At 39.2% G+C, this 26,654-nt stretch overlaps 1 protein-coding gene across 3 annotated transcripts in view; it reads right to left on the bottom strand.

Annotated features, from left to right (window-relative positions):
• The window catches only part of phf14 (PHD finger protein 14), a 252,389-nt gene that overhangs the window by 172,688 nt on the left and 53,047 nt on the right, over positions 1–26,654 (bottom strand). For all 3 annotated transcript variants that reach the window (XR_009512717.1, XM_059972616.1, XM_059972617.1), the window contains exon 5: positions 1,929–2,088. Coding sequence is in view for 2 of the 3 variants with exons in the window: in XM_059972616.1 (XP_059828599.1) it covers positions 1,929–2,088 (160 nt within the window). In the remaining variant the exon portion in view is untranslated. The remainder of the gene's footprint in view (positions 1–1,928; positions 2,089–26,654) is intronic.

The raw sequence follows: 26,654 nt of genomic DNA, 5'->3' as shown, positions 1-26,654 counted from the left end.
ACAAGCTTCCCTGGGTCCTACTCGGCATCCGCACAGCGCCCAAGGACGACCTGCATGCCTCGTCGGCCGAGTTGGTATACGGCGCGCCCCTGGTCGTCCCCGGGGAGTTCCAACCAGCCCCACGGGGGCAAGAGGAAGATCCCGCAGCAGTCCTGGGCAGACTACGCGAGAAGCTTGGTAACCTGGCCCCCAATACCCACTTCACAGCACGGGCGGAACCCGACCTGCGTACCCAAAGACCTGCAGAACTGTAAGTTTGTGTTTGTACGAAGCGGCGGGCATCGGCCACCGCTGCAGCGGCCATACGAGGGGCCGTTTATGGTGCTCCGGAACAACGGGTCCACGTTCGTGCTGGACGTTGGGGGGGAAAGAGGTTTTCATGGTGGACCGCCTCGAACCGGCCCATGTGGACCTGGCGCAACCGGCCGAGTTTCCGGCACCTCGGCGCAGAGGCCGACCTCCCAAGCAGGTTCCAGCCCAGACTGTGGACATTGGGGGGTGTATCGCCGGTTCTGGGGGGTGGGGGGGGGGGGTTATGTGGCGACTCATTTCCTGGCACATCTGAACCGGCTCACAATTAGATAGCCTACGGGGGTTTGCGAGCACAGAGCTTTGGAGCCTCTGCGCCACGGGGGGCAGGTTGGGGGAGGCTTAAACGTGAGGCTGAGGATTTTGAATAAAGTTTTTTCCTTCGACTGCAGTTACCGACTCCGTGTCGTAATTTTAGCGCTGCATGTAGCACACCGCTACAGTATTCCAATAAATAAACCACTACGTTGCCTAGTAATAATTGTAGCTTTCATCAGGGCAGCGCCTTTCACATGCTCCATTATTCTCACTTTATCCTTTTAAATTCTTCCGATTGTTGACCGACTGTAGCCTAATGCTTTTCCAATGACCGATGGTGTTTCACCTCTTTCCAAATGCTTTATTATTTCCACTTTATTTTCCATCATAATCGCTTCCCATCAATGGAACAGAAACACTGCGGGCGGCGGGTCCCGACCAGCTCCCGAGGTCTGCTGGGTCATAAGGACCACTGCACAGAATTCCCTAGGTCCTAAAGTACACCACACTGAGAGAGGTTAAATGGGACAAGTGGGGGCTGTGCTGGGTTTGTGTATTTGATCCTCCACAATATTCCGTGTGAGAATTTAAACTGGAGGCGGCAGTGTTTTTTTTTACGAGGTCGCGCTGCGAGCTCAACATCAACATGGTGCGCTCGAGTGGTTTGTCACTGGATCGAACTCAGGAACCTCCGTTCTTAAGCCCGGCGTTGATCTCACTGCGCCACCAGCCGACCGGAACTGGGGGGGGGGGGGCCGTCAGGGTGAATCTTGCTAAGAAAAATTTAAGCCAAATACAAAGTTACACACTGTGTTACAACACAGTGTCAACGGTAAAGACTTAAAATGGCGAGCGGCATCACGATCCAATTTAAAATGGTGGACGGCGTTCTCCTTCCTTGGTTTGTAAGTACAAGTTGTCCGTAAGTTGAACGTTCGTAACTCGGGGACTACCTGTATACAAAATTTAAATGTGTTGGAGTACAAACCTGTCTTCAATCAGTAGCACTAAACCACTGTGAGAATATCTGCCACCATCATGCTACCAATCTTCAAGAAGTTCATATCCTTTGAATTTGACAGATGGGAGGTTAAACCTGCAAATAGCCAGCCATACAGATGTATATAGGAAAAAGGACAAGGATGACAAAAACTTTCCATCTAACGTTTTCAGAATTCATGAGCAAGTCCTGAGTTGTCAACTAAAATGCAAATGATGACTGATGAAATAAACTTCCAACCCTAAGTATTACAAATTGTAAATTCGGCTAAGTTGACAAAATATTCAATCACCCCATATTCTATACATCTTCCCATTTCCCAAGGAATATGAAGATATTTTTCTACCAAAGCGAAACAAACCTTCCAGCATCGGTCTCTTTAAAAATTCCATCTAAGTTCGGGCATAGTTCACAACTGGGTGTCGCACCACATTTGCAAGCATCACAAAACCAGGGTTCTGTCGAGTTTTCAGAGGCAGAACTCATTATGGAGTCACTTTCTCCATCAACACCATAGCAACCTGCCAAAAGGGATAAGAAAACTTCACCTTAAGAATATACTTTTTGTGAACACCAAATTGAGAAGAATATCGTTTTTGTGCCATAACTCCTGTTATAATTCCCATTGACTTTAAGACTTAGAAAAATTACAGTCAAAATCATCATTACATATCCTTTAAAAAGACTTCATCCTGAAAGTGTAAAAATATTACTGCAGGATGAATTAATGAGAACAATCACAGCCTTTTGAAATTGAAAGAATACTTCCTCAAATCTTGACTCAAAAACAAATATTCTGTGTGGATGCAATATTAATAAAGACTAAAGTATACATACATACACATATTTTGCGAGTGTGCATGCAGGTTAATTGGGATCAGTGCATTTTGGCTCAATTAGGCTGTTGCCAACAATTAGCCAAAGTTTCATGGAAATAGTTAAGAGGCATAAAAAGGACAAACTACCATTTAACTGAGTTACAAATTATGTATTTAATTGAAATACAGAACAAATTAGAACACTACCAACACTACTACAGTATCATAAAACTGTATTAGTTATCAATGGAAGAATTCATCCAGTGTATGCTACCATGTTCTGCTGATTGACTGTAGATGAACAAAATCGGCAGACACCTAATGCAGACAATGGAGCGCCGTCATATACTGCTTCTGATGATGCCATCCTCCAAGTTTCATTTCCATTGTTACATTCAAGATGACTTACCTTCAAATTATTTTTAGTGAAACTGCAGTGAGTAAAACAATTCTGAATTGCCTTAATGCTTACTTCTCATCAGCTATCACTGCTTTTTAAACAGAGAAACATGCAACTGACGCGATTTAAAAACTTTAAGCATGGTGTAGTGTCTAATAGCCTCGTAAATCCTTGTCACTAATGCCAACTAGAAACTGGTTTGCAACAGGCTACCTTCACAATAGAGCAGCATGGTGTCCCAAATGAAGTCAAGAAACCCTGGCTATTTTCTTGATTAGCTTTTGTTCTTTAAGAGTTGTCCCAAATAAGCGGCTGCCCCAATTAACATATGGCTCAATTAATCACAATTATATATATTTTGTGGTAAACAGCTAAGCAAGTCATTGAGCATATTATAGGACAAAACATGCTTATCCTCAACAATAAAAACCTTTAAAACCATGGCACTAATCATTGCACAAACTTATACTGAAGGTGTATTACGTTGAACTCCGATGCTCCTAAAATATGTTCCAGGAATTTGCTCTGAGTGAATCAGAGGATTTGTTGTTGCATAAGAGATGAAAAAGCAGAATAAATAAGTAAACTTTATTTTAATGGAATTGCTTTTATATTTTGTTCTGATTTTTATTACTGAAATTGCCAAGATTATTGTTTAGCTCTAAACTATAGAAACAAATATCCATTGTTAATAGCAGACTTCATTACAAGTTCAATTATGATCCTGTGATCCTAATGTTACAAACCAACATTTATCTATAAAAATATTTTAAAAACTCAATTGCTCAAAGAGCACTTCAGCAGTGTTAAAAAACTGTAGTGAAATTGAAAACGTACACTTAAGAATAAAACTCCTCCAGACTCATTGATGCAGAACAAACCCAGTTTCAAGTTAAAATGTGTGCAACTTGCATGGAATTGCATTGTATGGAAGTGGTGCTGTCAATATAGCCAAGCCAGTTACACACTGCAATTCCCATCATCCTTTGATGAAGGGAAAACACACTTAGACGTGGGGTTCCAGACAATAAGCCTACTTTGTCCTGAATGGCATGATCGTCACTAGAGCTGCAATCCCTTAAACATGTGGAGCATAAGTCATACATTCTGTTGCCAATGCTTCAAGGACACTGGATACATTGAGTCACATATTTCAAACTCTGACATGCTCTTATAGCCATGGTTTTTGTATGGTTACTCATACATTTATGGAGTTTCAAATGAACAGTGATATATCCATGATGCTAATAGTAGGAGACGTAGTAATGGTAGTCAGAATCAGAATCACTGATATGTTGTGAAATCTGTTGTACCATTAACACCACTGTATGTCAAGTAAGGTGATTAGACTTTTGTTGAAGATGGCCACTGCCTGACAAATCTGCACTGCAAATGTTACTTTTCATTTATCAGTCTATTCCAAAACATTGCCCAGATCTTGCTACTTGCAGGCAATGACTGCTCCTCCTGCTAAAAGTGCAAACATTTCACTATTTTACACTTCAGGTAACATTCTATGTTCAACATAACACAGTCTCTCCAATTCAAATATTTCAGTAAGTATTATAACACAGAATCTTAAATGCTCAGCGTGCTTAAAAATGCTGTCTGTCATAATGGACCAAAGATAGTAAAAAAAAATAACTGTTTCCAGTGGAATGATTTTAGAATGAATTATATGCAAATGTACAACTTATCCCAAAACTATAGTTAACTTGACTCCAGCTGTGATGAAGAATATAGTGTAGGGATCCAGTCACTAAAGTTCATCTTCTGCCTAGGTAACCACTACAACAAACAAGATTTCTTTTATCAGGACTAGTCAATTTTAAACTCAGTTTTCAAACTACATATATTGCTAAGTTTTCCACATGAAGAAATAAATCAGACAAGTATAGTGGCATGCAAAAGTTTGGGCACCCCTGGTCAAAATTTCTGTTACTGTGAATAGTTATGTGAGTAGAAGATGAACTGATCTCCAAAAGTCATAAAGTTAAAGATGAAACATTCTTTTCAATATTTTAAGCAAGATTAGTATATTGTTTTTGTTCTGTACAATTTTAGAGTGGAAAAAAGGAAAGGAGCACCATGCAAAAGTTTGGGCATCCCAAGAGATTTGAGCTCTCAGACAACTTTTACCAAGGTCTCAGACCTTAATTAGCTTGTTAGGGCTTTGGCTTGTTCACAGTCATCGTCAGGAAAGTCCAGGTGATGTTTTAAACACCCTGATTTCTCAAACCTGGTCCTAACAACCAGCAGCCATGGGCTCCTCTAAGCAGCTGGCTGACACTCTGAAAATTAAAATAAGTGATGCCCACAAAGCAGGAGAAAGTTATAAGAAGATAGCAAAGCGTTTTCAGGTAGTCGCTTCCTCAGTTTATAATGTAATTAAGAAATGGCAGTTAACAAGAACAGTGGGGGTCTGATAGACCAAGAAAACTTTCCAAGAGAACTGCTTGTAGGATTGCTGGAAAGGCAAATCAAAACCCCTGTCTGACTGCAAAAGACCTTCAGGAAGACTCTGGAGTGGTGGTGCACTGTTCAACTGTGCAGCAACACCTACATAAATATGACCTTCCTGGAAGAGTCATCAGAAGAAAACCTTTCCTGCGTCCTCACCACAAAATTCAGCGTCAGAAGTTCACAAAGGAACATCTAAACAAACCTTATGTATTTTGGAAACAAGTCCTGTGGGTTGGAGAAGTTAAAATAGAACTTTTTGGCCGCAATGAGTAAAGGTATGTTTGGAGAAAAAAAGAGTGCAGAATTTCATGAAAAGAACACTTCTCCAACTGTTAAGCACTGTTAAGGGATTGATCAATCATGCTTTGGGCTTCTGTTGCAGCCAATCACATGGGAAACATTTCACTGATAAAGGGAAGAATGAATTCAATTAAATACCAGCAAATTCCGGAAGCAAACATCACACCATTAGTAAAACAGCTGAGCTTAAAAAGAGGATGGCTTCTACAATAGGATAATGATCCTCAAAATCCACAATGGACTATCTCAAGAGGCGCAAGCTGTACGTTTTGCCATGGCCCTCACAGTCCCCTGACCTGAACATCATCAAAAATCTGTGGCTAGACCTCAAAAGAGCAGTGCATGCAAGATGGCCTAAGAATCTCACAAAACTAGAAGACTTTTGCAAGGAAAAATGGGTGAAAATCCCCCAAACAAGAATTGAAAGACTCTTAGCTGGCTACAGAAAGCGTGTACAAGCTGTGATACTTGCCAAAGGGAGTGTTACTAAGTACTGACCATGCAGTGTGTCCAAACTTTTGCTTTGGGCCCTTTTCCTTTTCTGTTATTTTGAAACTGTAAAATATTGAAATAAAAAAGTAATCTTGCTTAAAATATTAAAAGAAATGTGTTATCTTTAAGTTTATGCCTTTTGAAAATCAGGTCATCTTTTACTCGCTTAGCTATTCTCAGTAACAGAAATTTTGAACAGGGGTGCCCAAACTTTTGCATGCCACTGTATGCTAAGAAAGTGTAAGTGAGAACCACAGGAAAAATTTTGCCAGTGTAGTTATCAATATACATATTCTTCATCTTTGATTCATCGAAAACCTGTTTAGCAACAAGCCTACTGCCATGAAAAAATACAAATGAAGCTGAGGAGGTGCATTGTGGATAGCCAAAGTTCTCAGATATTTGATAGAGTTGCATTCTTCACACGGTTTCAAATACCTTGGGTATTGACCAAAAACCAGTTGAGTTGGATTTCCTACTTCTGTAGTTCCACATGGAGCTGATGCAAGATCATATCTACCACAGATCATTCTACAAATCTATTATGTGTCTGTACATAGTCTCATGAGCTTCAAAACTGCTCTGACAATGGTCATCCTAGTAGCAATAAGGAGCAATCTACCGTGATATTACATGCATTTCTTGTGATCACTATCCTCTGTTAGAGACAGCTCTACCCCACTTGTAGTCTGTGGGACAGAGTTCCCTCTCCCCATGAAGAAGTGATCATTAAGGAATGGCAACATGAGAAATACTCCACATTCAAGAAATTCACTCTATACTATGTGCTTTCTTACTTGCTAGGGAAATCAATAGCCTTTAAAAGTTCAATTAATGATTGTTCCATGCTAAGTTAATCCACAAAAGACATTTCTCTCAATGAAGAATACTGAGTGCACTGAGAAGGCAACTTTGGGTAATTACTGTAATAGTCATGCAGAAGTAACAAATTAATCTTTAAAGCTAAATCCAAGGTCTGCATTTGCAGGATATTGTTTTATGCTAGTTCAGCTTCAGGTTAAAAAAAATAGAATGAAGGAAAAAAATCATCAATAGGCATTACCATGGGATCTGTCCTGTTCTTCCATATAGCTTCAAGAAGCTTTTAGAAATTTTAGTTCCTCTGCTTGCTGCAGTTTTAGGTCTCAAAGGCTATAACAGACACATTTCCTCACGAGTTTTATACAAAACATTTAAAGACAAGACACATATATGTCACCTCAATAAAGCTACTGAAATCTTTGATTTTTTTTTAATTTGAATTTGAATTTCGGTTTATTGTCATTTAGAACCCACAACTGCAATGCAGTTAAAAAATGAAACAACATTCCTCCAGAATGATATCACAAAAGCACACAACAAAACAGACTACACCAGAAAATCCACATAACGTTTGGCAATCCCCAAATCCAGAGTCCGGAGAGGCTGCTGCATATTAATATCATGCTACCATCTTAGCGCATTCCCCAGAAAGCAGCTCCAAACCCACCAGACAAAACAAGACTACCCAGACACATCAAGTTAGGAGACCAACTCTACCACCCAAGAAAACAAAAACTAAAGCTACAAGACCTACACAAAACCATATAGTTACAACAGTGCAAACAATACAATAATTGTTTTAAAAAAAGACCATGGGCCAGTAAAAATAGTCAAAAGATGTTAAAAGACTATAAGTTCGAAAGAAACCACCACACAGTTTCCACAAGTCCTCAGGGTCCCGATAGACTCGTCATCCCACGCAGGCGGCAGAAGGGAGTACCCCACTATGGACTTCCACCGTGCCACCGGACTCAGCCTCGCAGACATGGCACATCTCTAAAACTGTTTGGAGATTACACCAAGATTGGGGGTGTAGTCGACAGCAAGGAAGGCTATCATGGCTTGCAGAATGATCTGCATCAGCTGGGAAAATGAGCTGAAAAAATTACAGAAATTTAAGGCAGACAAGTGCGAGGTATTACATTTCAGTAGGACCAACCAGGGTCAGTCTTACACAGTGAATGGTAGGGCACTGAGGACTCTGGTAGAACAAAGGGAAGTAGGAATTCAGGTCCTTAATTCATAGAAAATGGCGTCACAGGTACATAGAAAATTTGTAAAGAAAACTTTTGGCACATTGGCCTTTCATAAATCAATGTATTGAGTACAAGAGATGGGATGTTATGTTGAGGTTGTTTAAGACATTGGTGAGGCCTAATTTGAGGCATTGTGTGCAGTTTTGGTCACCTGCCTACAGGAAAGAAATAAAAAAGATTGAAAGAGTACAAAGAAAATTTACAAAGATACTCACGACTCTGAAGGACCCAAGATTTAAAGAAAGATTAAATAGGTTAGGACTTGATTCCTCAGAATGTAGATGATCGGGAGATTTGACAGAGGTATACAAAATTATGAGGGGTTTAGAAAGGGTAAATGCAAGCAAGCTTTTTCCACTGGTTAGGTGGGACTACAACCAGAGGTCGTGGGTTAAGGGTGAAAGGTGAAAAGCTTAAGGGAAACATGAGGTGAAACTTCTTCATTCAGAGGGTTGTGAGAGCATGCAATGAGCTGTCAGCACAAGTGGTTTATGTGAGCTCTTCTTCAATTTTTAAGTGAAGTCTGGAGAGGTATATGGATAGCAGGGGTATGGAGGGCTGTAGTCCCGGTGCAGGTCGATGGGAGTAGGCAGTTTAAATGCTTTCAGCATGGACTAGATGGGCCAAAGGATCTGTTTCAGTGCTGCACTTCTCTCTGACTCTATTTCAAATGAAGATGAAAGATGAGATCACATTAACAACCTTTAAAAATAGTTCACTGATTCATTTGATGATAGAGCACTGAACAGCTTTGGTCTCAATGAGGGAATGGGTGGCAATGGTAAACTTAACTTTAAATAACGCTTTTGAAAAACACTTTTTTATGGTAAGTCAACACAAGTACACCAAGGTGCATGTCTCAAGAATGAATATTATAGGACACATGACATGTCAGTCCATGAAATATGCAAAAAGCATTGTAATGAGTTTTGAAAATTTGTGAATGAAATATATGTATTAATTTTGAAAAGTAATAAGTTCAAAAATAATAATAATACAAACAACTTTCAATTCACCTATGGTTTTCTCCTCCAAACCTTATTTTGATGGAAATTCTTTTAATCAGTAAATTATCAAATTATCAGTAACAAAGTAACAAATGGCAAAAATATTTTTCACTCAAAATTTTTTTTCCTATCTTAAATTCAACACATTTCATTTACAATTCATATTTTACTTGTATTCTAACACTCACTATTGAGAAACAGTCACCTTGACATTTTTAAAAAACTTCTTAAATATCTCTTGTTCCTCCCTTCAATGTTCCCCTTCATAAATTAAAAAAAATGTGCTCTTCACAATAAAAACACTTCTCTAAGCTTCTTGAGTATTCAAATAATATGTTTAGTTGTAAATTTGATTACTTGGCTATTTAGTCCCTTTGTTCTTAATCAACCACAAAAATGATTCATTTCAGGTAGTACAGCCAAGATCACAAATGCCTCATTATGCATTTTATTACACCTAGCTAGGAATTTATGTCACTATTTAGGAGATTAAAAGTAAAAGAGATTACAAAAAATTTACATATTTAATTTACATAGATTTATATATATGGAAACTACTCTACTCACCTATTTTGAAAACATTTTAAATAAGTAACTATAAAATATGTTAGATTACAAGAACAGAATGGGCAATTAGTGTAATGCTATTACAGCGCCAGTGATCTGGGTTTAATTTTAGAACACAGAATAGCACAGCACATTACTGGTCCTTCGGCCCACAACGTTGCCACTGCCTTTGAAGTTTGTGCATTCTCCTTGTGACAGCTGCATTTCCTTAGGGTGCTCTGATTTCCTTCCATATTCCAAAGACATCTGGGTTAGTAGGTTAGATTACATGGGTGCATTGGGTGGCACAGACTCATTGGGATGGAAGGTCCTATTACCTTGCCATACCTCTAAATATTTTTTTTTAAAACAGGTTTCTGTGGCTCAGAGTGTAGAGACCTAGATACACTTTCCTGATTTAAACAATCAGCTCAAAATATACTACATTTATCAGGGAAAATGTATTGGTCCTAACTGATGTTTGGACCAGTACTCTTCCCTACCCACATCACCAACCTGAGCAACGGATTCTCCCACACTCTCACAGACAACACAAACATCTGTGTTGGTGTCTGAACTTGAGATGAAACATAATGCCATTTAATTCTGCTGAGAAAAAGTATTAGACTGATATTTTCAACTCCCTTTGATACATGTTTGTTTTTTCAACCCTGTAGGGCAATCTATTATGTCCAGTAAACTGCTCTCCATTTAAGAATCCCAGTGGTTCAGCATCTGGTTCGCCAAATGACATTTGCTGTACTTCCTTCTCACTCACCAGGACCCCACTTTTCATACTTCCAGGAAAATTTATAATTTTGTAACACCTACATAAAGTGAATTAAGTGTGAGCAGGGGGTCACCAACATTTTCTGCACCGCGGACTGGTTTAATATTGACAATATTCTTGGGGACTGGCCAACTTGGGGGGGGGGGGGTGTTAACCACGACCAGTAAAGAGGTGATAAGTCACTTATAAGTGGCTAATACACTCAATTTCGTATCTAAAAGAGTTTCTCTAATGAATTTATTATTAAACACACAGCGCATATTTTCCTTGCATGAATATAGTGATAAGTCAATTATAAGTCAACAGCATCATAACATTTTAAGTAATGTTTGGATATTAAACACACAGCGCACATTTTCCTCGAATGTGAATGCAAGCAGGCTTTTTCCACTGAGGCTAGGGGAGAAAAAACCAGAGGACATAGGTTAAGGGTGAAGGGGGAAAAGTTTAAAGGGAACATTGGCAGGGGGCTTCTTCACACACAGAGTGGTGGGAGTGTGGAATGAGCTGCCAGATGAAGTGGTAAATGCGGGCTCACTTTTAACATTTAAGAAAAACTTGGACAGGTACATGGATGAGAGGTGTATGGAGGGATATGGTTCAGGTGCAGGTCAGCGGGTCCAGGCAGAAAAATGGTTTGGCATAGCCAAGAAGGACCAAAAGGCCTGTTTCCGTGCTGTAATGTTCTATGGTTCTATGAACATATTAAAGTCATTGCAACACACCAATACCGCTGAATCACTGGGAGCACTGGGCTTGTTTCCCTCCAATAAGATGGTCCCATCAAGGGGTGATGGGAGATAGCGATACTCGAAGGGGGTTGCTTATGTCCAGTCTATTCCACAATTTAGTTTTTGTTGCATTCATTGCAGAAAACCCCACTTTGCAGAGATATGATGTTGGAACTGGAAGCAATGTTTTCAGTGCTTTCGTGGCTATCTCAGGATATTCAGCCTTGACCTTGATCCAGAATGCCAGCAGAGATGTTATGTCAAACATACTTTTCAGCCCACCGTCATTTACAACCTCAAGGAGTTGATCTTCTTCCCGCACTGACATGGATGATTCACCGGGTACATTCACAAATGGGTCATGGACCCATTCCTTTGCATGTCTTGTGTCATTTGCGGTTGGGAAGTTACGCTGGAACCCTGTCGACAGCGAAGATAGGTGATTGTGCACCAGCTGTGAGAAGGATGGTGCAGCCTCAGTCTCTCCTAAAATCCCAGTTCCAGTTTGGCTGTGAAAGCAGACACTTTATCTGCCAACTTAAAGACAGTTGTCATTCTCCCCTGAAGTGACAAATTGAGTTCATTGAGCAGGTTGAAGATGTCACACAGATAAGCGAGTTTTGCTATCCACTCCTCACCACTGAAGTGTGCTGCCAGTGGTGACTTTTTTCCTGAAAGAAATCTCTGTAGCGGCTCTCTTAACTCAAGGACCCTGGCCAGGGCTCTCCCCCTTGAATTCAGTGTGTAAGAGAAGGCGTTTGTGCTCTGCATCCATTTCCTCACAAAGCTGCTCAAACAGATGTGAGTTCAGGGCTTTTGCTTTGATGTGATTGATAACTTCAACAACGTCACTCAATACGCTGTTAAGATCAGGTGACATTTTTCAGCTAGCCAACATTTCCCTGTGTATGACACAGTGTGTAGACTGGCATTCAGGAGCAACCTCTTTGACTCGGGTAGTGAAACCAGACAGCCGTCCAGTCATAGCTGCAGCCCCGTCTGTGCATATTCCAACACAGAATGACCAGTCCAGTTTGCCTGACATGTAGTCATTCAAAGACTTGAATAGTTCTGCCCCCAGTTGTGTTAGTTGGCAGCAGCAGTGCACACAACATATCCTCCTGCACATCGTCTTGAAATATATATCACACATAAACCAGCAGTATTGCCTTGTTGTTGACATCAGTAGACTTGTCGACCTGGATAGCATACCATGGTGACTCGTTAAGCCGTTCCAACAGCTGTGCTTCGATGTCCTCCGCTATGTTATCGACTCTCCTTGAAACTGTAGTAGCTGAAAGAGAAACCTGTGCCATCTTGTTAGCAGCAGCTTCTTCCAACAGTTCACCGTACATGTCCTTGGCAGCAGGCAGAATCAATTCTTCACCAACAGTGAAAGGCTTCTTAGCCTTAGCAATATGGCTAGCCACTAAGTACGACGCTCTCAGAGCAGCAGCATTTGTGGAGGTGGTGGATCTCAGCACCTGGTTCTGTCCCACTTGCTCACGTTTTTTCCACTCACAAAACTCAAAGGGTTTGTCTTTAATTGCATGGTGCTTGGACTCAAGGTGCCGAAGCAGTTTTGAGGGCTTCATTGCCTAGTTAGACAAGCTTGTCTCCACATATCACACACGGGGGCTTGGAGCATGTGAGTCACAGGTCGCATTAAAGCCATATTTTATGTACAACTCGTCGTATTTTCTGTTGAAGAAAGCTTTCTTTTTTTTTGCAGTCTCAGCCTCAGCTGTTTCTGCGTTATCATCATCATTAGGCCTTTTATGTCCCCTACCACCTCTTCCAAAGAAACTCTCAAGCGACATTTGGTTTTTACTCATCGAGCAGTTGTAGGTTAATGACTGACTGATGGACCTCGCATGCGTTCAACAGTGGGCGTGACAGGGAATGAAGAAAGGTGCAGCCGACTCATATTGTTTCATACCGCCAAATCATATCGTTTCCTTGCGGCCCAGTAACATATGCTTTGCGGCCCAGTGGTTTACAGTATTACAACTGTGTTGGGAAATAACATGTAAGAGACTGAAAAACCTGTGTGGCACTAATGCTGGATTATCAGACTCAATCCTCTAAACTCAGAGAAGTGCAGAGGCTCAACCATTGTTGATTTTAAAATAATAAATAGATCAATTTTGAAAAATCAGGAAACTGAGCACTACAGGAAAATGGCACAAAAGGTAAGGCCTGGAACAGATCAGCCATGATTACACTGAATGGCAGGGCAGGCTTAATGGCCAAATAGCTTCAGGAAGATAAAGACCTAGGTTATAAAGAGCACAAGTCTTTAGATGCTTTGTGGCCACTGCTGATGTGCTCTGGAGAAAACTAAATGATTAGTGTGTACAGTAAGGATGATCCAATATCAAACAAAATACATCTAAGCCATCAACTAGTGAACTATGTCGTGATCTCCTTCCACAAAAGCTATTCACACGCTGCAGTGGGAAGGTACAACATTGGCCATTCAATTAAAGCAAGGAGTTGGTACTTCTTTAAAAAGCCAAAATATTTTATTGCAACATTTAAGATGAAGTGACTAGTATATCTGGTTGCCCGTCATTTCTGATGATGGTGTTTGCTTGCACAGCTCATCATTGAGTAAACAGCTGCACAGAGAAAATCCTGTGTGGGAGGAGCTTTATAGTGAAAAAGACATTGCACTGGGGAAGTTCCACCCCCTCGGCCTCAAAAATCTTGGCCCAATGGTGCAAAATATTTTCATGACTGGAGACTTCCTTGGTTGCAGTGGATAGCTGTGACACTTTCTGTGCCTTGTTATGCCTTTCACTCTCCACAAAGTGTCACAGCACTACCCTCTTGGCCATTGAATCTTCACCCAAAAAGTCCACTGGAAATGGCTTCACATGTTGGGGTAGGTATACCCCCATCTCACTGGGGTTGGAAGCTCCCAGCTACCCTCACTTGGTTTAGCTTGCCTATTGAAGCGGTGTACTTGAGCCAATGTCACTAACATAACTACATTGTTACAAAAGATATAGAAAATGAATGACAATGGTTACAAAAACACAAAACTAAAAATGTCAGATTTTGCTCTTCACAAGGAGTTTACAGAACTCTGAAATTAATTCATAGCTAATGCAGTTGTTGCAAATTCATTGAAAACTTGAAGGAGAATGATATTACAGGTTACAAGAATAACAGGGTGACTTACATGACTATGGCTAGATGCCCACTGACTGAGTAGACATTGTGAGCCAAATAGCCTGTACCTACGCTGTATGACTGTATCACAGGAACAGGAATAAACTACTCAGCTCATCTATGATCTAGCCTGCACAACCAAAGTAGTGGATTCCAGATTCACCACCTTCTGCAAGAAGTTCCTATAAACTCAATTTTAAATGACTACCGCAAATATTTAACTAAATCCCTTGATAAAGATTCACCCAGTTATAAGACCATTTCAACAACTACCATTTCGTCTCATAAGGATTTTATATTTCTCAATAACCTCTCATTCCTCTAAATTTACAAAAATATGGATCTAATTTCTTTATCCGCTGACAAGACGACCTCCTATCCTAGACATTAGCCATGTGCTGCCAGTGCCAGCAAACCATTTCTCTAATCAAGAAACCAAAATTATGCACAGTGCACCAGATCTGGTCTCACCAGTACACTAAACAACTGTAACAATACTTCCTCCAACAATTTGATATAGATTCCAGCACCTACTGTCTCCTGGGAATCCATGGACCAATACTTGCCTAATGTTAAATGCTAATCAGCTTGTAATAAAACTAATATGCTTTTGTTTTTTCTGACCAATTGCTGTAACCACCTCCTAACCCTTTCTGATTCAAGCATAAACACTCTGTTCCTCTGCACTTTGCTCACTTGAAATCTTTTCTCCCATTTGAAATATTAATCTGCCTTTAGTTTCCTCTTACGGAAGCCTACATGACTTCTCACTTCCACACATTACATTCCATGTCCCAATTTTTCCACCATTCAATTTACTTTTCTATATCTTACTGCAGAGTCCAAATACCCTCATTGTAACATGTCCTTCCACCTATTTTTGTATCATTGGCAAACTTGATACTTTACACTCTACTCCCCCCGCAGGTTATTAATTTAAGTTATACATCATGAAGGCCAAGAACTGGTCCTTGGAGCAATCCACTAAATACATCTTTACAACCTAAGAAAAAGACAAATTTATATCTTCAATCCATGCTAACACACTTTAATACTAAAACATCCTATCTTGTACACCAGCCTTATCAAATGCCTTGTGGAAATTCAAATTCACAAGAACTACAAACTTCTATCAACTACATTTGATATAACTACAAACTATTTTTATAGTTGATGAAGAGAAATCTGTATCTGTACTGAATATGAATCTCTATCTTTGTTAGGTTTCCAAAAAACACTAACAAACTTATCAAATAGGATGTATCTTTCATAAACTAATGTTGTTCTGATCTTAATTACATCCAGCTTCTCTAAATGACTAGAAATTTATTTCTTGATTTAATGACACCAGCATCTTACCAACAACAGATATTAAGAATCTGTCCTACAGTTACTCACATTCTGTATCCTCCCTTGTTGAGCAAGGATATCACACTTGGAGGTTTTCAGTCCACTGGTACCTTTCCACAACTCTGAATACTGAAATACTTCAACCAATTGCTGCACTATCCTTTAAAACTCTTAAGTATAGGCCATTGGAACCTGAGGACCTGTCTACCTTTAGCCCCATTCATTTTTCCAAAATCTTGCCATCAAGGCAGTGATTGTTACAAACTGCTTGAAACTAACCCGGGGTAGGGGGGTTATATTTGTAGTATTCTCCACCATGAAGACAAATGAAGAGCATTGATTTAATTTTCCAGTTATTAATTACCCAGTCTCATGCTCTAGGGATCTCACACTTATTCCAGTTACTCTACTTATGCCAATTTTATCTCAATTTTCTGCCTCCATACTTACATATATTTACATATTAAAACTCACCTTTAAGAAATAAAAAAAAGCAATTTCTAAGGATTGTCCTCCCCTTCCCCCCCCCTCCAAAAAAGGGCCAAATAGTGGGAGGGGAGCAGAGATACAAGGAGTCTGGCTCAGATGTACTTAACTATATGATTGTCCTCTGTCAATTTAGTTCATAAGGTAGCCTACAATCACTCTTGCTTTTCTCATGCTTAGTTTTCTTTGCTCCTTCACACCTCTCAAGTGCATTTGAAAGAGTCATAATTCTTACTTCTATTCAGGCTCTAAAAATTAATGGGATTTTCTGTGTCAAGTCACAGATTTCTTCTCCAGTTTTTATGGACTGTTAAGTGTGACTGGGTCCTTCTCATATGCAAAGTGATATACAGCAGGGGTCACCAACCTTTTTTGCACTGTGGACCGGTTGACGGGGGGTGTTAAACACGACTGGAATACAGCGATACTCGAAGGAGGTTCCTTATGTCCAGTCTATTCCACAATTTAGTTTATGCGGCTATCAACACTTGCTTCTGTCCCGCTTGCTCATGTTTCTTTCCTCAAAAAACTCAACTGGTTTGTCTTTTAAGTGCAGGGTGCTTGGACTCAAGCTACCGAAGCAGTTTTGAGGGCTTCATTGCTTCATTAGTCAGTCTCTGGGCCTGAACTCCAGCTTCCCGCCTGTCCGCCTCTGGGCGCCTTGGCCAGGTGCAGCTGGTCGTGGGTGGGGTGAAAGGACAAGGTAAGGGCTTGTCCTTAAGGTCCCAGTGCCCGGGATACAGCAGTTGAAGTCCGGAGAGCGAGGCGCCTGCCCTCCTTGTAGGTCAGTAGGATCTATCGGCCGACAAAGGTTTGGCTTGAGAGATGACTTTCAGTAGATCACAGCAAGGTAGCTGCTCTGCTATTTACGAAACCCTGAGCCCGAATTAGGTTGTCTGCAAATATTTTAGCACTGGGTTCCCCATGAACATTTGGTGTGCTAAACAGGTTTAAAGGCGGCGTCCATCTGTCTGTGCTCCAGGCCAGCAGCAACAGCACTCCTCGCTGGCCACGCAAGGCCAACCAGTGATCTCTGGCATGAGGGTATCACTGCGTTTAGGCATCTGATGACCTCGTGTGCTTTCAAGTTCAACAGTAGGCACGACAGGGAATGAAGAAAGGTACAGCTGACTCACAACATTTCATATCGACAAATCATACCGTTTCCTCACGGCCCGGTAACACATGCTTTGCGGCCCGGTGGTTGGGGACCACTGATATACAGTATACAAAATATGTCAGAGTGTAACGTGATAGCTTTTTACTATTCAAAAATATTTCCATTTCTTTCATCTAAGCCAAGAAAATTATATTGCAGTTTTAAATATCAGTGCTTCTAGCATTTACTGATTAAAATTTAGTTTTAAGAAAAAAAACAAATTATTTGCATGAAATCACATCATCTATAAAGAAAACTAGTAAAAAATTTATTGCTTGCATAAACTTACAAATACACAGTTTGAGAAAACAATCAGTTGCAGTTCAACGAACGATGGTCAGTGACAAGTTGAATCGCAGAAATCATAAATCATCTGATACAAAGTTTAGCTGGTGAAGTGTGCAAAATTTTACAAATGTGCTTATTTCTCCTGAAAGAATCAATTTTTTACAATAGTCCAAACGGTTCTTTAGATATGCTAGCATAAATACACATACAGCTCTTAAAATTATACCATGGATTTAAAAGAGACTCCACAGAAATTTAAGACAAAGTGAATTAATATTGAAATTAAAATATCTTCTTCCGAAGCAATTACATGATTCTGATAATAAATCAGTTTGTTCTCCAGATGTGGGAGAAGGTATCACCTATTTTAAGCTATTAACAATGGCATGACTATCTTAATAAAAAAAAATAAAAATCTAGATTACCTCTTCTATCACTTGTCCCAAGAGATGCACGTTACACAAGTTTAATTTTCAATAAATGAAATGATCCTCTGTACAGCAGCATTAAATGCTTTTGAGACAATATTCAAATATTACATTTCTGTTTTTTGTTAATTTTTCATTGCTATAATTTTAATTAAATGCAGCACATTTGCTGTAGTATGCTTATCAGGAATATTTTAGCAAATGAATATGCTAGGTTGATATGCCTATATGTTCTAGAATAAGTACATCTTTCCAACAAAGAACCATTTGAGACTCGGTAACAACTCAAAAATAAAATTTCATCTTGTCTAACAACTGGTTTTGGTTTGGATTAAATAAAGGAGAATTTACTTTTGTTTTTTTTTTAAACATCTGGACACAAATCAAAAGTTTTATATCCAAAACTACTATCCAGGATTTATACTCTATCCAGCATGGACAAGACAACACTAATGGCCCATCCCTGGTTATCCTTGAGAATGTAATGATGACATGAAAGAATGGTGATGTTCTTTCAAGTCATCATGATGTGCCATTTCGAGGGAAATCTACAGGTATAACCATACTGTTTTGATTGTCTTTGAGAACAAAACAAAATTGACTAAGGTGTCTAGAATCAGTTTTCACTGTCACTAAATAAGGGGCAAGCTATTCCGTCCCTAAGAAATCTATTCATGCAAAGAGTAGTGATTTTACAGAATCTTCTGCCAGGAGCTGTGGTAGCTCAGTTGCATCCATATCGCTGACCTTCAAACATGGAGTGAAGGCTTAGACTTCAACCAGTCCTCTAATTCCCCCATACCCATGTCCTTAAATCCTAACCTGACCCTGAATTCCCTTCTCTATACCTAAAACCATCCTAACTACCCTTAAAAATTACCAAAAAAGACTGAGCAATGATTTCCTACAGCTGAGATTTCTAACATCCAGTTATAATAACAACCTTCCTTTATGATGTGATATTCTAAAACTGTAATGCTTTACTTTTGGTAGCTATTCTTGCTGGGGCTTCCTGTTGCCATTCTAAAGCCTAATTTATACTTCTGCATCACATCTATGCCGTAGGCCTGATTTTCACTTCTGCGTCATCTATATACTGTAGCGAGCATGCACTGGTGTGCGCCAAAATGCTAGTTGGCAGTGGGGTTTCTATGACACTGTGTTGAGTTTCTTCATGAGAGACATGGACGAGGAAATGCATTTCAAAAATTTTCGCATCTCAGCAGGTAGATTTGATTCATCTATTTTGCATCGGTGCACAGACATGGCAGAGAAGAAGCAACTGGAAATGCATAGGAGGAAAAGCGATGCTACCAAGCGGACCAATCACAGTTGCTGCGCTGCCGCGATGCATGAGTTACTTTTTTGGGGAGCTGCACGTCATCCTACAGCATAGAGTATGCGGTACCTAAGGCATAGATGTGACGCAGAAGTATAAATCAGGCTTTAGTCAAAAGCTAATTTGATGTAAACAGCAATCACTCTCACCTGTAATCATGTATTCAAGTAGGACAATACAACTCAAAAAAAAAATCTGATGTAAAAGTTATCCGCTCAGTAACAGTGGTTTTATAATAATTTGCACAAAAATCAAAGCTTCACTTTCCAGCATTATCTGAGGTACCAAAGTGAAAAATTTACTTTTAAAACAAACGGAGATGATTGGAATTAATTATACACTATTCCAAAGGGAATATACCTAATAATCAGCATTGACGAAATGCATTTTTTAAAATCTAACTAGTTGCCCTTATCTTTAAATACCTGAGAGTCCATCCACAAGATTTAGAATTCACATGACAAACTACAGGTCAAAAGGTAGTCAAGCCTTACTTATTCTGATTTACCTTCATTCAAATCAATAAGCACAGTTACCATGTAATAAAAAGGAACTCGGGCATTATAAGCTGCATAAAATTGTTCCTAAATAGTTATCATTTCCACCCTCTTGCACTGAAAAATAGATTTCCAGTATCTTACTTTTCAAAAAAAATCACCGTATACAAAATGAACAAATTATTGCTATGAAAGCAAACACAAAAATAACAAGTATATCAACAGAAATTAGCTGTAAGGCAATTATCCAAACAGTGTGGCAATAGGGGAGTCTACAAATAATTCACAAATGCACAAGAATGATTTTATTTTCAATCATCCAACTTTGAATAATTAATAATCATGTTACATTTTGTGCCACAAAATGTCAGCAGAATTTTTAAATCTTTACACCAAACAGCTGCACTGATCGCCTAATTTAGTCTATGGGGTTAGTTGAATAATCAATTCTGACACATCTGACAAGAGGATTGCATTAACCGTGCCAGCATTTTATTGTTTTTCCCTAACTGCCCCCAAACAGGATGACTTGCATGGCCACATCAGAGGGTCAGATTGAGTAAAGACGACAGATCTCCTTTCCCATGAGTTAGATATATTTCTGCAATAATGCAGTCTGATAGCATTAATGATCCCAGACAGTAAACTGACCAAATAAAACCAAATACCTGTTGTTATTCAGGCACTTTAAAATTTGCCTTGTAGCATAGGGGTATGTCTTTAAAATCAGCAACCCAATAAATTTCATTTACATGAGAATTTTTCCAAATTATTCAGTTTTTAATATAGTTATTACATTTCAAATTTATGACCACTTAAGTTTAGGGGATGAACAATTTTCCTATCGATTTATCTGGTTTAAACAATGCATCATTTTCCATAATTTTTACACTGCAAGATTATTTAAAACAATGTCAGCTACAACTTTTGCATTGCCACAATTCCAAGTAGAGTAATTACATTTAACATTCCAATGGATGTGCAAGATTTAAGGAGATAATGCTAATAGAGTAATGGTAAGAGTATGGTGAGAAAGCATGCATAAATTCTCTCCAAGTATTTAATATTCATGATTCCCTTCCAAATTACCAACTAATTTACAACTAAGCACACCTGCCTGCAGATATCTAAAGAAACCTGCATTCACTATCCACACTTTATATGAGAAAACTATCCATCACTTACAAGGATATTCTTCTTGTAGATCAGAACATTCACACAACTAGAACAGACTATAGGAACACTCATACCCTTAGCCATGTTAGTTCAGTTTCAATCCAATTATACACAAAACTATTTACAGGTGCTATTCTTGCCAATGTACTCAAAGTGTACGGAGTGGAATTAGAATTAACTTATTATTGTCACATGTACTGAAATGGGATGAAAACTTAGTTTTGCAAGCAATCCATACAGATAACTTCAAAACACGAGTACTGTATATTGAGGTAGTACAAGGGAAAAACAATAACAACGCGGAATGTAATGTTACAGTTATAGAGAAAGTGCACTGTAGGTAGACAATAAGGTATTAGGACTATGACAAAGTAGACTGAGGTGAAAATATACAGGAGGTCCATTCAAAAATCTTATAACAGTGGGATAGAAGCTGTCTTTGAGCCTGGTAGTGCATGATTTCAAGCTTTTGTAAGTTCTGCTCAATGAAGCAGGGTAAAGAGCTAAGAGGTGTCTTTGAATACTCAAGCTGGCTTTTCAAGGCAGCAATAAGTTGGACAAAGTCCATGGAGGGGAGGCTGATTTTCTTGATGTCTTGAGCTGCGTTCACAACTCTCTGAAATACCTTCCAGTCTTGGGCACAGTACTTGCCATATCAAGTTGTGAAGCATCCAGATAGGACAATTTCAAAGGAACATCTATGAAAATTGGTGGAAGTCAATGGGGATACTCCAAATTTCCTTAGCTTTCTGAAGAAGTAGAGGCATTTTATACTTTCTAGGGGGTAGTACTTTCAACATTTTTCCCAGGAAAGTAAACAATCAAACAGCATAGCATTTTTACTATTTTTGGTATTTTTTTTAGTTAAAAGCCTGAGCATCACAAATACAGTCGTCCCTCCTTATCCGTGGGGGATTGGTTCCGGGAACCCCCGCGGATACCAAAAAAGCGGATAGTCAAGTCCCTTATTTAACCTGTCTCAATACGGTGGTCTTTAGGACCCAGCGGAACCTCGGACCTTATTTAACCTGTATTAGTGTGGTGGACTTTAGGACCTGGCACAGCTCTGAATCCGCAGTGTTTCTGTTCACGAAAATAATCAAGATCACGATTGAAAATAAAGTGGAAGTAACAAAGCGATCAGAAAGAGATGAAACGCCATCGGTCATTGGAAAAGTGTTAGACCACAGCTGGTCAATGATCGGAACAATTTTAATGGAGCATTTGAAAGGCCCTGCCTTGATGAAATCTACAATTATTACTAAGCAACGCAGTGGTTTAATTAATGAAATACATATGTTTCTTAAGTGTTTTATATGCATAAAAAGGTAAAATATATACTATATACTAAGACAAATGTTTTACTAATTGAGGCTATATAATACCGAATGTATCTGTTCTGACTTCAAATCCAACTTAAAGATGGACTCAGGAACGGAACTCTTTCATAACCCGGGGACTGCCTGTACTTTAAAATCATCTTTAGATTACTTATAATACCTAATACAATGTAAATGCTATGTAAATAGTTGCTATACTGTACTGTTTAGGGAAAAATGACAAGAAAGAAAGTCTGTACATGCTCAAACAATGAATGCTGGAGAGAGAACTTCTGGGTTTTCCTGATTCACAGTTGGTTATATCTGTGCATGCAGAATCCGTGGATAAGGAGGACAGACTGTAATACAGAACCCCAAGATTTTAATATTTTCTCTTTTTTTTAAAGCACAGCGTCAATGCAAAGATTTACTGTGGCAACAACATGAGGTTCTCCTTATGCAAGATCTCCTTGTGCAAATGTGAATTAAAATCATACTCAGGCTTTCAATTCTTGTTTGGGGGATTTTCGCCCATTCTTCCTTGCAAAAGGCTTCTAGTTCTGTGAGATTCCTGGGCTGTCTTGCATGCACTGCTCCTTTGAGGTCTACCTACAGATCTTCCATGATGTTTAGGTCGGGGGACTGTGAGGGCCATGGCAAAACCTACAGCTTGCGCCTCTTGAGGTAGTCCATTGTGAATTTTGAGGATCATTATCCTATTGTAGAAGCCATCCTCTTTTCAACCTCATCTTTTTTACTAATGGTGTGATGCTTGCTTCCAGAATTTCCTGGTATTTAATTGAATTCATTCTTCCTTCTACTAGTGAAATGTTCCCCGTGTCACTCGCTGCACAAGCCCAAAACATGATCGATCAATCCCTGTGCTTAACAGTTGGAGAGGTGTTCTTTTCATGAAATTCTGCACCCTTTTTTCTCCAAATATACCTTTGCTCATTGTGGCCAAAAAGTTCTATTTTAACTTCATCAGTCCACAGGACTTGTTTCCAAAATGCATCAGGCTTGTTTAGATGTTCCTTAGCAAACTTCTGACGCTGAATTTTGTGGTGAGGACGCAGGAAAGGTTTTTTTCTGATGACTCTTCCATGAAGGTCGTATTTGTGCAGGTGTTGCTGCACAGTTGAACAGTGCACCACCACTCCAGAGTCTGCTAAATCTTCCTGAAAATCTTTGGTGGTCAAGTGGGGGTTTTGATTTGCCTTTCTAGCAATCCTAGGAGCAGTTCTTTCAGGAAGTTTTCTTGGTCTTCCAGACTTCAACTTGACCTCCACCGTTCCTGTTAACTGCATTCTTGTTAATTACATTACGAACTGAGGAAATGGCTACCTGAAAATGCTTTCTTATAGCCTTCTCCTGCTTTGTGGGCATCATTTATTTAACTTTCAGAGTACTAGGCAGCTGCTTAGAGGAGCCCAAGGCTGCTGATTGCTGGGACAAGATTTGAGGAATCAGGGTATTTATAAAGCTTTGAAATTTGCATCACCTGGCCTTTCCTAACAATGACTGTGAACAAGCCATAGCCCTAACAAGCTATTTAAGGTCTGAGACCTTGCTAAAAGTTATCTGAGAAGTCAAATCTCTTGGAATGCCCAATCTTTTGCATGGTGCTCCTTTCCTTTTATTCACTCTAAAATTGTACAAAACAAAAATAATACACTAATCTTGCTTAAAATGTTGAAAAGAATGTTTCATCTTTAACTTTATGACTTTTGGAGATCAGTTCATCTTGTACTCACATAACTATTCACAATAACAGAAATTTTAACCAGGGGTGCCCAAAATTTGCATGCCACTGCTACATTGCTTTAAAAAAATTGATGTCCAATTTCCACTTCTTTTTATTTTATATGCTTATGACTTGAATGATGGAACTGATTGTATTGAGGAAGTAGAGGGGCTACAGAAGGAATTAGACAGATGAGGAGAATGGGCAAAGAAGTAGCAGATGGAATCCAGCGTCATGAAGTGTATGGTCATGCGCTTTGGTAAAAGGAACAAAAGCATTGAGTCTAAATGGGGGGGAAAATTCAAGAATCTGAGGTGCAAAGGTACTTCGAGTCCTCGTGCCGAATTCCTTAAAGATCAATTTGCAGGTTGAGTTGGTAAGGAAGGCAAATGTGATGTTAGCATTCATTTCAGGAGGAGCAGAATATAAAAACAAAAATGTAATATTGATAAGACATTGGTGAGGCTTCATGGAGTACTGAGAGCAGTTTTGGGCCCCTTACCTAAGAAACTATGTGCTGACATTGGAAAAGATTCAAAGGAGGTTCATGAAAATGATTCTGGGAATGAAAGGCTAATGGTTCTTACCATTAAACATGTGCTTGTGCTTACTGAAAATTAGAAGAATGCAGGGGGGATCTCATTGAAACCAATCAAATCTTGAAACACCCATTGGATATGGAGAGGATGTTTCTTATAGTAGGGGAAATCTAGGACCAGAGGGCACAACCTCAGAATAGAGGGACTTCCATTTAGAATGGAGTTGAGAAATTTATTAAGCCAGTGGGTGGTGAATCTGGTGAATGAGTTTGTGCCTTTCACTATGTGATGACATGATGGTCTTGTTCCAATCTCTTACAATGTGGGTAAGAATAAAATATCATTAATAAGAAAGCAATTGACCTGCTTTTACAGCACTTCAAATCAGCCTCAAATTCGCAAGTTAACCTCAAGAGAATTTTTTTCTTAAATCTGCACTTTTTAAAAATCTTTTTGCATGTGAGAAGGTGGTGGTGAGTTGCCAATTTAAAATATTGCAATAATTATTGTGAAAGCACCTCCACGATACTGTTAGGGATGAAGTTTAAGGATTTAGACCCAGTGATGATGATGAATTTATTTTTGTTGATGTGTGTTAGGAAACTAATACTCTGTTTCTTTCCTGCCTCTTCAATCATAAAGGAAGTTTTCAAAATATCTATCTAGAATACACATCCTAGGCAAGATTTTTTTTTGAGTTGTGAGTTTTGTTTAGTCCTTATGATTTAGTCATTTTGTTCGAAGCATTAGTTGATCATCTGACTGTGAGTGCTTGTAAACTTTGCACTTTCTTCCAAGTGATATTTAGCTAATTAAAAATATACTGTATATAATTCAAACATAGATAACATTGTTTGTGAATGTGGTTAATATATCTGCTGCATTACTTACTTAAACGGGATGGTAATATGTAAGTGACAGTTAAGTGAAGGAATATTTCTATTGTTAGTTAATTGCCGGTTAACTGTCAGCTAACTATTACTTGGATTGCACTACCTGTATGTATAATCTATATTTTCATTTATATTTATCATTATTATTGTTATGAGCAGAGAGACAACATCTGCCGGAAGTAAATTCCTCGTATGTGCACAGGTACTTGGCGATTAAAGTCTGATTCTGATTCTGATTAAAACACTGATTTAAAATTCGATAGTCATAAATTAATTCACGAACTTTCCCATGATGCTCACCTAATCTAATTCCATTCGTCCGTGTTTGGTCCATGCATCTCTGTCTGTCGTATCTGTGTAGCAAACAATCTTCATCCACCAGTTACAGTATAGTTTTTATAACAATACCATCTACAATAGGTACTGGCATCTATCCTGCATTTTATGGTCCAGAGAGACATCATTCACTTCAGTGTTTCATGCCTTCTAAAAAAAACTATTCAACTTTATCTCACTTGCCAGTGTAAGATGACAATCTTGTGGAATGCAGAACGTCAACCCGTGTAGAAAGCCAACTACTACAGTCACTGGCAGCCAATCAAAAAAGTGTCTCATTATTTCTACACTTGGCTTCCTACCAATCAGCCAATGCTTTATCTATGTTAATAGTATTTCCCTTAATACTATGGGCTCTTATCTATGAGCTAAGCAGCCTCATGTGTGGGACTCCGTCAAAGGCCTTTTGAAAATCCAAGTACAAAACATCCACCAATTCTCATTTGTCTATCCTGCTTCTTATTTCTCAAGAATTCCAACAGATTTGTCAGGCAAGGTTTACTCATAAGGAAACCATGCTACTTTAGCCTATTTTTATCATGTGCCTCCAAGTGCCCCGAAACCTCATCCTTAACAATCGACTCCAAGATCTTCCCACCCACTGAGGTCAGGTAAACTGGCCTATAATTTTCTTCCTTCTGTCTCCCTCCTTTCCTGAAGAGTGGAGTGACATTTGCAATTGTCCAATCATCTGGAACCACACCACATTCTAGTGATTCTTGGAAGATCAC

This window comes from Hypanus sabinus, chromosome 6 (assembly GCF_030144855.1).
Source record: "Hypanus sabinus isolate sHypSab1 chromosome 6, sHypSab1.hap1, whole genome shotgun sequence".
In the NCBI taxonomy this organism is placed as follows: Eukaryota; Metazoa; Chordata; class Chondrichthyes; order Myliobatiformes; family Dasyatidae; genus Hypanus; species Hypanus sabinus.
Note: the sequence above shows the minus strand (reverse complement) of the source record. Positions and strands in the feature narration are given on the sequence as shown.